Raw genomic sequence first — 14,030 nt, forward strand, 5'->3', positions numbered from 1 at the left:
TTATTTACATTCTCATACAGTCACTATGGCCAATATGAAATTGAGCTACGGTATATTCATATCATCAATGGTTAATACAAACATGTTGCACTCAACAACTTGTACACTTTTACTATAATTTAACATAATAATGTTGAAAAATATATAGAAATGTGTATTTTAAGCAGGCCCTGTACTGCTAATACAATTAATATTTGAAGTTCATGTGATAATGTAACTGGTAGCACAGATTTAGCCAAGACTTCACCATGGGTTTTTGGTGGTCTTAGTTGAGTGTGGGTCTAATTGACTTGCAGTTTAAAAGAATCATAAATAAGATTGCTTGGTTTTCCAAAAAAATATGTTTCAATTTATTTATTGTTAAGAAATCATAAATAGAAGACAAATAAACAAAAAAAGATTGTACAAACATATTGCACATTCAATGGGAATGGACAGTTATTGCTTTTTAGAGAAACCACAAACATTACTGTATGAATGGGATCATATGGTTATTTGACATCACACAGCAGCGCCACACCACGAAGTATCCAGTGCTCAGGGTGCTGTGTACTTTTCAGATCAACCGCAGCAATGTAGTTCAGATCTGTGCGCACTGGTTTTTTATATATTGGACAGGAGTAGAGCCGGGGGTCTCTTGCAGCTATTGTTTAAAAAAAAATAAAAAATAAAAAAAAAGGAGAGAAAAAAAATAAAACATGTTAACTCCACATAAATAAATGCAATTTTACTAGTTTATACATAATCACAGGGCTTTTTTTGTGATTCCACCTCCAGTGATCGGAGGAGAGATCGGCGTCAGTTGCCCTGACTGGACTGCCTGCCGCTGGAGGAGCAAAGCCAGATGGGGATTTCCCTCTAAATGGTCAAAACCGAAGGGAATGTTAGGTCTGTTCCTACAGACCACTGTTACAGTACTCCCTCGCAATGGGTGCCAGCTATTGACATTGAGCTCAAGGATATGATGTCATATCCAGGTGCAAAACACTTCAGTAAATTTACAAAAAATATTGTTTTATTTTTTACTTTAATTTTAATATATTCATACTAAATGATATAATGTATTAACATAAATGAAGTTAAAACAAAAATGTATCTATCCCTATAGAATTTTTATGGGTACACTAAAATGAAAACAGGGAATCCTGAATGAATTAAGATATGTTAAAAACTTGCTCATTTAAGGATTATACTAAATTAGTAACACTGTGTTATCACTTAATATCACACATTGGTTATTAACTGGCATTTGAATGGATTACTATCGCCCTAACTGTTGTTCAAACTTTCTTTGTGGGAAGAAAGGAACCACAGGGATCCAAAGCACATACGTGTAATAAGCATGGTTAGCATACAATGCCACTTGTTTTCCCCATTGTTCTGGCACTTAATTGTATAATTAGTGCAGAAAGTAACTGTTTGTGAACTTACCCATATTTTCTGCATAAATCCTTATCACAGGCATCAACTCAAACAACACCTTTGGCTTTGATTCTATGAGTTTCATATTTCTTCTGTCCCAGCCAGCTCCTTCAAGGTACAGACCATAGACATAGACACCTTCTTGTGGTGGGCTAGAAATGTCATCCTTCATCCATTTAGTTACTTCATTGCAGATAACTACACTGTCTAACGCCCAGCCTTTGTTAGCTCGGGTAATTTCCTATAAATAATAATATTTTTTTTTAAAGAATGAGATACACCAACTGAGAAAACTTACTTTCAACCAGAAATCTACTGGGTGGTACATTATATTACCTGTCTCATTGCAGTTAAAAAACCCTGTGGATTAAAAAATCCAGTCATCCAGAAACAATTTGGTCGACTTTCAAAGATCCAAGAAAAAAATTGACGGTTTCGCTCCAAGAGTTCAGTAAACCAAAATCCTAATGTGCTAGAAGCCCAGGAAGCCTACAATAAAAAATAAAAACAGATAATAGCAGTTAGTATTAAAATCCTCTGTTAAGATATTTTCTGAAAGTTAATCAAGTGTTAAATAGTGTTAGAATAGTGGTGTACAACTTCAGGCTCAGAGGGCCAAAAAATGACAAGCAATTATGTGCATCCTTGCCAGAAACCCAACAATTTTTTTTAGTTAAAAAGACATACATCAAATACCATCTGGCATGTTATATAACATCAACAATTTGAAAGGTGAAACAGAAGAAACGATCAAGTCCTTATACCTGCCTGTATCCTGGCTCTATTTCATTTATTAAAAGGATCTACCCCTGTATCAAACATACCTGGCAACATATAACACAGGTCACAAAACAGAATATACATATACATAAATACAGATCGCCATAGGGAGAGCACCATCCCTTTTTTTGCCTATATCAAACTTCTATAAAACATTCTTAATAGATTATTTAGGTTAAGTGTCTGTCAGTTTAATGATCCAGTCCTTCCAATTTTATTTTTATCAAAGGATATATTGTTCTGAGCTATTATACCTTGCTTCATTTTAATTTGGAAATTTCTGTTATTGCTTCCCAGCACAATATTTTAGCAAACTTCCAATTTCTGGTGACTGTTATTTTTGCAGCCATCAAAATATGGATAATGATTACTTTATAGTGTTTTAGTATTTTAGCCAATTACAAACGGAGCAGTGCTATCTCTGGGCTGAACTTTAAAACTACACCACAAATAATGTTTGCAAAAATATCTTTCCAGAATCCCTTCAGCAAACTACAACTCCAGGACATTTGTATCAAGTCTTTATTTCTTACACCACATCTCCAACAGTTGTTAACTTGGGTATATCTTTGCTAATTGGCTAGGTACAAGGTACCACCACCTATTAAGAAGTTTAAAAAGTAACTCTAAAGTTCAAGCAGTGTATAGCATTACCAGCTTGAATTAGTACTCCATTCTACTCATCTCTAGTGATTTTTATGCTTAAATCTTTTTTCATTTTTGCTGGTAATTCCTGTATTTGGTTTACTCAGGGCCGGCCCAAGGCAAAATGCTGCCTGGGGCGAATTTTAAAATGCGGCCCCCCCTTATCTACCCCCCCCCCTTGTACTTACATTTCAGCAGTCCTGCGACGAGTCTCCCTGTTCAGTCTGGGTGCCGGCTTGTAATGTTGAGCGCCGGAAATCTTCCGGCACTCATCATTACACGCCGGCACCGAGAACGAACAGGGAGACTCACCGCAGAGGAGAGAGAGAGGGGCACCGAGCGGATACTGACAGCTTGGTAAGCGAAAACCACTCGGCGCCCCTTTCTCTCTCTTTAGCTTTAAAAAAAAAAAAAAAAAAAAAAAAAAAAAAGGGGCTTGGGGCAGAGAAAGGCCGCCCCTTCAAAAGTGCCGCCTGGAGCGGTTGCCCCACTCGGCTCCATTGTCGGGCCGGCCCTGGGTTTACTTCCGCTATTATTTTATTACAAATAGATAGCAAATGGTCCGTTGTCTCGGTTCTGATCAGTCTCTCAAGGTGTTCAACCCGGTTTGACACAGCAAAAGCCATATGGCTTTGGAGGAAATGCTTAACCCTTAAATAGGGGAAAATATCTCCACTATTAAGTTCAAAGGTTTCTTGCAATAACTGAAAAGGTTTGATTCTACTACCTTCTATCAAATCTCCAAGTGTATTCCATTCTGTACCCATCTAGTTAAGTTCATATTTCCGATATTATCGCCAGCGCAGCGGGAGGACACTTAAAATTTGATCATTTAAAAATGATCTTGAACACTTTTTCCTTTCCTGTTGAAGTTTTGTATTTGTCATCCAAAAGACTGCTAAGACATCACATTCAGATATAGTTTGTTCTATATGCTGCCATCTCTCTGATCTCATTTTTGTGTTATTAGAGCATGTGACAGCATACTGGCCTGCAAAGTTTCCTGCATATTCGGTGCACCCCCCAAAATCACTCTTATTTATCCTTGGTCTCTTGCCCAACCATAGAAACATTTGGACCATTTGGGGGGATGTTTAAAGGGATCATCCTAAAAAGGTACACCCACTTAGGCAATGTGTAAGCTCTTAATGCATTTATCCTCCCCCACCACGATATCTCTGCTTTCCTCGAATCCGGCAGGATGGTAAAGTGTATAATGCCATCACTGAATCTAAAATGCTCCCCCAAAGCCAAATCCCCAGAGTGTGTGTTCTATAAGTGAGCAATTAACTCGGTCAAATGCTATTTTGGCATCTAAGGCAAGTGTCATGAAAGGGTTCTTATTTTTCTTGCTCAGTTCGAGAGCATCTATAATTCTTCTAATATTGTTAGAGGAGAATTTTTCAGAGACAAAAACCCGCCTGGTCCCGGTGCACTATTGATGTAATCACTTTTTTTTTTTTTAAATCTATCGGCCAAGACACCTGCATACATTTTTATATCCACGTTTAAAAGCGAAATTGGCCTATAGTTCTGTACTTTGAGTGGATCCTTACACAGCTTTAAAAAAGGTGTAATATTTGCTCTTAACAATTCTTCAGACGCGCTAGCCATATCAACAATGAAATTGAAAGCCTCAGTCAGATCTTTGACAATATATTTCTCCAAAGTTTTGAAGAACAGATTGTTAAAGCCATCTGGGCTTATTGGTCTTTAGTTTACCAATCACACATTCTACTTCCTCTACTTTCAAGGGTACATTCATTGAATCCAATTGGGCGGAGGTAATTTTAGGTACATTTAAGGAGTTTAGGTAATCGCATATATATATATCTACTTGTGAGGGTTTTTCTGTTACATTTTATAGCTTGCTATAAAAAGAATTAAAGGCCTGACCAATCTTTTCTGGAGACTGGACCAGATTCGCTTCCGTGTATATTTTAGATATAAATAGTATCTATTTTTAATTATTTTTTTCAAATTCTTTGCCTAAATCCAGAAAGACTGCATTATGTCTGACAAAATGAGTTATTTTATGAAGACCTTCTTTAAATTTTGGACAACTGTTAGATCTCCAAGTACATAGTCTATTCTGAAATACGAGCAGTGTATTTTAGAGAAAAACGTAAAGTCTCTATCTACAGGATGAAATCTCTGCCACGTGTCAAACAGAAAAAACCTTTGGGCTACATTTCTAAATCTATCGGAAAGATTATTAACATCCTTTCCGTGCGCACCAAGCCCAGGAGGAGATTTGTCCACTTGGGGATCCATAACACAGTTACAGTCCCCCAAAACCATCAAAGCTCCTTGTTTTATTCAGCTTTTTCCAGAACTATTGAGAAAAATTGCGTGGGGGGGCATTTGGGGCCTATACATTAACAATTGTATATAACTTCTTGATTTCCGCAATAAGAATCATAAACTTTGCGTCTTCATCTCATTCTTGGTATTTAATGTTTACAGCCAAATTATTTGAAAAGAAAACAGCCACCCCTCTCTTGAACTTATCACGTAGCAAGGCACTAATTACTAAGGAAAACTGTTTGATTTGAAGTAGGGCTGCAACTAACGATTATTTTCATAATCGATTAGTTGGCAGATTATTTTTTCGATTAATCGATTAATCGGATAAAAAAATGAATGTACATTTTTCATTTATTTAAAATAATTTAATAAACAAATGATGTTAAATACAAACGCAGAATAAAAAAAAACCCTGATAAAATGCATTTCTTGTCTTTATTTCCCAACCAGCCCCCCCAATTTATGCACATTTGAGCCCAGACATGCCACGCTGCCTCCCAGACATGCCACGCTGCCTCCCAGACATGCCACGCTGCCTCCCACACATGCCACGCTGCCTCCCACACATGCCACGCTGCCTCCCACATATGCCACGCTGCCTCCCACATATGCCACTCCACGCTGCCTCCCACATATACCACTCCACGCTGCCTCCCACATATACCACTCCACGCTGCCTCCCACATATACCACTCCACGCTGCCTCCCACATATACCACTCCACGCTGCCTCCCACATATGCCACGCTGCCTCCCACATGCACATTTGAGCCCAGGCTTGCCACGCTGCCTCCCAGACATGCCACTCCACGCTGCCTCCCACATATGCCACGCTGCCTCCCACATATGCCACGCTGCCTCCCACATATACCACTCCACGCTGCCTCCCACATATGCCACGCTGCCTCCCACATATACCACTCCACGCTGCCTCCCACATATACCACGCTGCCTCCCACATATTCCACTCCACGCTGCCTCCCACATATGCCACGCTGCCTCCCACATATTCCACTCCACGCTGCCTCTCACATATGCCACTCCACTCTACCCCCACATATGCCACTGTGCCTGATACGCCTTATACCCCCTGATACACCACTCCATCCTCCCCAGACATGCCACACTGCCTCCCAGACATGCCACGCTGCCCTCCCCACATATGCCTTATATATCGTATATGCCTTATACCCCCAGATATGTCACTCCATCCTCCCCAGATATGCCTTATACCCCCAGATACCTCATAGTCCCCTCAGAGTCACAGACCTGTTCACATCACACTGACACCATACTTTTATAAATAAGTACTGGGTTAATCTTCACTGCCCCCAGGATTTAGATTCCCCTTAGTCTGCCCCCCTTTACCTCTAACTGCACCTTAAGTTAACTTTAATAAATTAACCCTCAGTCCTCATCATTAAATTAACACTAAACACCCCATTAACCATAACTACCTCTAAATTAACTCTAAATACCCCATCAAACACAACTACCCTAAATTAACCCTAAACACCCCATTAACCACAGCATCCCCTAAATTAACCCTAAAGACCCCCATCAACCACAACAGCCCCTAAATTAACCCTAAACACCCCATTAACCACAACTGCCTCAAATTAACCCCAAACACCCCATTAACAACGGCTGCTCCTATATTAACCCTAAACACCCCATTAACCATAACTGCCCCTAAATTAACCCTAAACACCCCATTAACCATAGCTGCCCCTAAATTAACCCTAAACACCCCATTAACCATAGCTGCCCCTAAACACCCCATTAACCATAGCTGCCCCTAAACACCCCATTAACCATAACTTCCCCTAAATTAACCCTAAACACCCCATTAACCATAACTGCCCCTAAATTAAACCCCACCTCCCCTAACTTTCAGCAGCCCAAATATTAATTTTATACTTACAGTTAGATGAGTGTCACAGCCATGTGGTTCTGGCCTTCTGGGAGAAGGAAGGGGGCGGGGCCAGTTGTCACAGTGATTACAGGGAGGGGCTGGTAAGTATGAGCTGCTGCTGTGAGTCACTGAAACGGTTTATATAATGAGGGGTATTTTTCAGAGGGGTTTGCTCTGAAAAAAACCTAATTTTATAATCGATAAAAATCGATTCAACTAATCGATAATGAAATTCGTTGGCAACGATTTTCATTATCGATTATTATCGATTTTATCGATTAGTTGTTGCAGCCCTAATTTGAAGTATTGTTTGTTTATCTGTTGTCCACCAATGGGTCTTATGGATGGCGCAAATATGAACCTGTTCTTTTCTCAACAAGTTCTAAAGTAGGTTACATTTTTGTGGTGAGTTCAACCCTTGCAAGTTAATTATGACAAACCTAATCTTAAATGTATTATAGGCAATTCAAAGTGAAATTGCAACAATGACAAATGACATACATTTCAATAGACTCCTTTTGAATATCCCTAAACATCTTTATTTAATAGGTAAAAGGAAAAGAAAAAAAAACAGTATGCTTCCACTGGGAACCCCTTGCGCAGTGGAGCGGTCTGGTGCACCAGCAATAGGGCACCTAGGAAAAACTAAGTTTCTGAACTATTCCAGAAAAAAAACACAAATTAAAAAAATAAAATGAAAATACAATAATATAAAATGTAAAACAATAGCTTACTATAACCCCACATAACAGTAATCGTTACATCAAAATAATTATTTTACATCACATAATTGTTTCTAAACCTACAACTATAAGTATTACAGTATTTGCTCGATTATAAGATGACCCTGATTATAAGACCCCCCCCCAAATCTCAATATTAAGGAAAAAATAAAAAGCCTGAATATAAGATGACCCTATAGGAAAAAGGTTTTCTGGAGGCAGAGTGCCTTTTAACCCCTTGTATGCCACTCTGCCTCCAGAAATTCCCTTTAACCCCCTATATGCCACTCTGCCTCCAGAAATGCCTTATACCCCCCTTATATGCCACTCTGTCCCATGATATGCCTTTTAACCCCCTATATGCCACTCTGGCATTTCTGGAGGCAGAGTGGCATATAGGGGGTTAATATTTTTCCCAATCATAGCTTTTATTAAATATGAAAAAATAGTTTACATGAATTAATATTTACAACGATCGCCTCCTAAACTTCAATGGTGTCGCTGAAATGCCATGATCACGAGGCATTCAGTGACACCAAACTCCCACCCCAGGACGCGCCGTGACCGGTCCGGAGAGTGGTCACAATCTCCACTGCGAGTGATTTTGCCACTCGCAAGATGGCGGCGTCCTTTAAAAAAAACTATGGAGTTGAAAAGAGTTCTCAGGAGGGTCTCTTCAGACCCTCCTCAGAATCTGGCTCCACCTGCAGGTTGAATACAGGCACTGCATTCAACCATGCAAGTCAATGAAGCCCAGCTTTCTAATCACAATGCGATTAGTAAAAAAAAAAAAAAGAAGAAATAAAAGAAATAGTTTTAAAAAAAATTGCTAAATTTAAAAATAATTTCCCACTGATGTCATCATCAGGGGAACCTTCAAGTTCCAAAAAAATGTGAAAAAAGGCAAAAAAAATAAATAAAAAAAAATATATATATATATATATATATAAAAATATGTATGTGATCAAGTCCTAAAATTAGCAGTTTAGCTTAAAACAATTCTTGCATGGAAAGCGTTAAAATACTGGCATGTTAAATGCCGATGGGGTGTCTACTTTTTTCCTGAACACATATTGGGGTGTTGTGTGACAGTGACACATACCAGGATCTGTACATTCATACGTAAAGTATGTGTGTGGGGAAAAATACACACAAAAAATACTACTGCAAACTTTGAAAAAATGCTGGTGGTAAAATGTGTGCTCATGCAAAGAGTTCAAATACCAGCATTTGAAATACTCTGGGGTGTGGCCTCAAACAGCTAGGCAAACCCATGCATGTGGGGTATCACTGTACTCAGGAGATTTTGCTGAGCACATATTGGGGTGTTTTATGACAGTGACATGTACCAGGACCTGTAAATTCATACCTGAAGTAAAATGTGTGTGAAAAAAATGGTAGAATTAGTGCATGGAAAGATTTAAAATACCAGCTTCAAAAATACCTGAAATAGCACATGGGGGAAGAATTACCAGGTGTGTGTGGGGGGGGGGGGAAACGCCACCTGTACTTATTGCCCCATAACATGCAGAAAAAAAACATACAAACATTGGGTATTTCTAAATAGTACAATCTATTTAGCAGGTTTTTTCATTAGCTTTTATAGATGAGTAAAAGATTTTTCAAGTAAAAGTTAGAAAAAGTAATTTTTTCTAAATTTTTCACCATATTTTTGTTTATAGTAAATAATATGATGTAATCAAAACAATGACATCTAAAGAAAGCCCTTCTTGTCCTGAAAAAAACAATATATAACTTGTGTTATACGGGAAAGAATAAAATTACAGCTAAACATGAGCAGCGCAGAAATGTAAAAACAGCCATTGTCACAAAGAGTACAAAAAATAAAATCAGCCATCGTAGTTTTAAGGGCTTAATTTAAAAACTACATTATTGCATTGCTCACCTTTTTCCAGCGTTCAGGTATTCTGGCATCATACATGCAATCTAGTGCATCTCTTAAATTTTCACTCATTATAATGGTTCCATCAATGGCAAGTTTTAGGTCTGTGAGGGTAGTTCGCACCAAGCTTATTACCCTCTGCATTCTGTCTATTTCCTGTCGTAGAAAGATGTTCATAGGCTGGAAAGGTCCCATTTTTTGGAGTCGTTCTCTGACCTTAAAAGAACACATAAGCAGGATTTTTACATTTTGGTTTTATGCCAATTATTTTCCCTGCACCGAAACTTGGTGTAAAAGAATACAATTATTTATGTTGAGTGTTTTTTAAATGCTGCATAAAGTAAGCCGGCTATTAAAAATAATATTTATAATAATATTATAATGCAAGCCTAGCATAATAGATCCTGCTAGCAGATACAATACTTATTTTTCCAGTAAAAAAATCCAGTAAAATTGTTTCCGTTTCAGCTGAAACAATTTTTATTTGTAGAATTATATTTCTTGAACACCAAGAAAATTTGTTAGCTATTACACAGCAGTGAAAAATAAACATTACTATACTGTACTATAGACATTAATTTATAATCTTTTATGGATAGACATCTGTAGTAAGATACATTTCTAGTCATGAAAAAATACAGTTACAGCGCCTAGCCTGTTACTTTTGAGAGTTGAAAAGTAAATTAAAATTATGCTTAATGAATTCATCTATATTTACTCACTTCAAATGGTATATAATCTGATGGGAGTTTCTCTAGCATATCATCCGCAAGTCGAGCAACCACTGCTTCTCTTGTCTCACCACCACCCCCGGAGCTGTCTTTTGGCTGGATGCTAAGAATGGTATCCAAAACATCTTTTGCCAGCTTACTCTGAAATGTGATATCTGCATTGGGATGCAACCCGAACACCTCCGGCGTGTCATATGTAGGCAAGCCCTAAAAAGTGATCATAACTAATTTTGGTAAAGAAAGCACACACTAAAATACACAAAAATGTATTGAGAGTATATTTGTAGTATGTATTTGCACATATTATACACCACATGAAATATATATAATAGAAAAGTTTAAGATCTGTAACAATTTTATTAAAAAAATACTGTTTCATCAAAGCATCAGATATACTACAGGTGTAGCTTAACGATGTTTCTTACTCATCTGAGTCTGAATTTTATTTTACAGGTGTACCCAAAGTCTACAAGCCTTATGTTCCTTTGCGTATTTTGTGAAGTAGTACTGGTAGATTTTTGCACCTGTTTATGCAGGTAGCTCATGTTGATGTATTTACAATTTTTACTCTTGCTCTATTATTTCTTAACAGGCAAGTTCTGCTAGCAATAACAGGAAGCATTCACAGCAAATCACAATGATTCATAATAGGTAGAATAAAAGTATACATCATATACCAGTGTTGAATAAAACCAGTGAATATAGATGTGTGCCAACAACATATATGCCAGCTGGTTCCAGCAATAGGTTAATTCCCTGAGCAGCTATAGTGAAATCAAATTGAACCTACGGGTTTTCAGCATGTATAAAATTAGCTAGAGAAAAATGTAAAAAGCTATCTTTCCACAAATAAAGATTTTTTTTTTCTTTTTTAATGAAGGCAATATTGGTGTAAAACTGCTGTTAACATAGCAACCAATGGAATGCAAATTGGAGAATTCCATTGGTTGCTATGTTGATAAGATCCCATTTCAAACTTTGCTCTAGGTTTGTTCTTGTAAATAAAAAAACAAAAATTGTCTGTGCTTCAGTAATGTAGAAATTCATCACAAAATAAACTTGATTCCGTTTTATTTACATGCTTCAAAGCACAATAAGAGCTACGCATGTGTTCAAGGGATATCAAGGTCTACTCACCTGTATGTATTGTAGATACTGGTCTACAGTAGTACATTTTGGTACGTTGTAGCCCTTGTAAAAACAGAAGTCTGGGCTAAACATACTTTCACTAAACCAGACTTTAGCAAATGTATTTAGTAGCCGTTTGTCGTAGTCATCAGTGACTCTTCCGCCATACTGGATTTCACCGATCATGTATCGAACAGTGGTCCACGAGACACCCTAATTATAAAATAAAGATTCTTTAGAATTGTTCAGCATGGGATTTCAAAAACAAATACAATTAATGGTATAAACAAGTTATATAACAAGATATAACACCTTTTTGATATCCATGTCATCTAGGTGATTCTGAACGAACTGTACTGTAGCATTAAAATCTGCCTGATTGAATTCATATGGGATATTCCACCCCAATGGTCCAAACTTTCGTCTCTCTTGAACTGTTGAGTGCAGAAATGCCACTGCGTACAACATGGGCTTCCACTGTGTCATACTGCTAACATCAAGAAGATCTTGACTTACACCTATTGAAAAAGGAACAACACCATGTAACATCACACTGAATGATACACACACACATATATATATATATATATATCTATGAATGAATGACTTATAATGAATGAATGACTTTAAATAAGAGAGAAATGGATGGGTAGATCGATCTAGAATCATATTTTCATTTATGAATGTATTGATTTTTTGTGGGCAATACTAAATTATATATCATCATTTTCCACAAAAGGTGTGATGTAGTTTCATAGTACACTTTTAATCAACAAAATGCTTATGATTTGAACATATAAAGAGTTTTCTTTTAATCACTGTTGTCTTCTTTTAAATTATTTACTACCCTCATATTTCTGAAATATTTAAGAATACACAGTACTAAATTATTTGAATTAAAAGGAGCCGTATAAACGTACCACCATATGTTCTCTTCAGTCCAGCTTTAAGTCCTTGAGGTGGTTCATTGGTAAATTTGATTGACATTTGTAGAAGAGTAATGGGAAAATTCTTGTGAACCTCAGTAGTCATCCACAGACGAAATGAATCATGTACGGTGTCTGTCTCTACAATGGTGTCCATCAATTCATCCAAAAAGTCCAAACCTAGATGGCAATTTTGGAGCAGGGCCCATCCTCCCTATTAAAAAATTGCATTGTGTCAAAAAAATGAATAGAAAGCAGGAATGTACCCATATCGTGGTGGTACTTGACAATGGTGAATACAAGTAAACCTTTTAAAACAGAGAGTGTGGCTTAGTTCTGAAACCTATCATGACCATTGAATTTGTTGAAGTGCTGGGAATATTAGTTTTTAAATAACGTAAACAAATTTAAATGCATTTTGCATTGGAGATTATGGGAAGCACTCTGTAGTGCTTCTTAGCAAATGAGGTGGTTAACACATAAAAAATCTACATTTAGACATACAGACACAACAGGAGTTTAACAAAGCAAATGAGCAGCTGGTCATTTTGCTGAAAGACGGGATCAGTTTGCCTCACTGGACATGTCATGACTGTCCATTTACTGTTAAAAGGATTACAGCATGTTAGTACTATGCTATTATTTAATATTTGTAATGCAATTATCCTGATCAATATTTTTGTTTGGTGAAAATACAATTTTTATTTTTTTTTACAAAACTTACATGAGCCATGGTTTGCTGAAGAAGTTTTCTCGCGTGAACCTCCTGACCCTGTCCCATAGAAACATAACGGGTCTCAATTTTCTGTCTCTTTCCTAGAGCAATAATGGAATCTGTTGGGTCTGATCCCATGGAAAGGAAGCAAATAAGGGGTGTGCGTGGATTAGATTCTTCCCATGTTTTTTCCAAGTCCAAAATCACTCCTTCAGCATATTTGTTTCCCATGGAATCCATAATGTACTTTCTGGCCTATTGTAAGAGAACACAACGGTGACATTTACATTAAGAATATTTTTCGTAGCAAATTATTTAAAGGTAATTTAATATAATGAAATGCTATCATATAAAAAGGTAATTATTCTACCTGTGCAATAGTTCTGTCAGGGCACCAAGATCGGATCAGCAGTAACCGTCGGAAGCAGTCAAGTGCTTGATCATAACCACTTGGAACTTGCTCCTCTTCAGGAAATTCTTTATCAAACCAAAGCTTCCATTGCTTCTCATTTTGGGTAATCTGGAATATTTTGGAAAGAAAAGGTATTCTTTTTATGTTTTAAGGATTGTTTTTGTTGAAAATATATAACAAGTCATGATCGAGAGAGTTGCTTTGGCACACCACTAAATGTATTTCCCTACGCATACAATTCTGCAAGTTCTACTTCATGTAAGTTGTATGAATTATATTTCCTGGGACTTTGGTATTGTGCCCTGGATACTAAAATACAACATTTCAAACAAATAAGACCACCCCTCAAAAAATACAAATTATGTTTTTCTTAGAACAGACCTATTGCTATTTAAAATGCTATTTTTGATAGAAATAAAACATTG

The 14,030-nt window shown here is 37.2% G+C and overlaps 1 protein-coding gene across 2 annotated transcripts in view; it reads right to left on the bottom strand.

Moving 5' to 3' along the window:
* Positions 1 to 491: 491 nt before the first annotated feature.
* LOC149283182 (dynein axonemal heavy chain 5-like) overlaps positions 492 to 14,030 on the bottom strand; it is an 83,243-nt gene continuing 69,704 nt past the window's right edge. For both annotated transcript variants that reach the window (XM_089497878.1, XM_089497877.1), the window contains exons 70-79: positions 13,564 to 13,713; positions 13,203 to 13,448; positions 12,473 to 12,692; positions 11,865 to 12,070; positions 11,562 to 11,765; positions 10,416 to 10,631; positions 9,697 to 9,909; positions 1,759 to 1,911; positions 1,432 to 1,663; positions 492 to 643 (exon numbers count right to left, since the gene is read on the bottom strand). In XM_089497878.1, the coding sequence (XP_089354004.1) occupies positions 492 to 643; positions 1,432 to 1,663; positions 1,759 to 1,911; positions 9,697 to 9,909; positions 10,416 to 10,631; positions 11,562 to 11,765; positions 11,865 to 12,070; positions 12,473 to 12,692; positions 13,203 to 13,448; positions 13,564 to 13,713 (1,992 nt within the window). The remainder of the gene's footprint in view (positions 644 to 1,431; positions 1,664 to 1,758; positions 1,912 to 9,696; positions 9,910 to 10,415; positions 10,632 to 11,561; positions 11,766 to 11,864; positions 12,071 to 12,472; positions 12,693 to 13,202; positions 13,449 to 13,563; positions 13,714 to 14,030) is intronic.

Source organism: Sceloporus occidentalis, unplaced genomic scaffold (genome assembly GCF_023333645.1).
Source record: "Sceloporus occidentalis isolate IW3139 unplaced genomic scaffold, rSceOcc1.0.p SCAF_110, whole genome shotgun sequence".
NCBI lineage: Eukaryota > Metazoa > Chordata > Lepidosauria > Squamata > Phrynosomatidae > Sceloporus > Sceloporus occidentalis.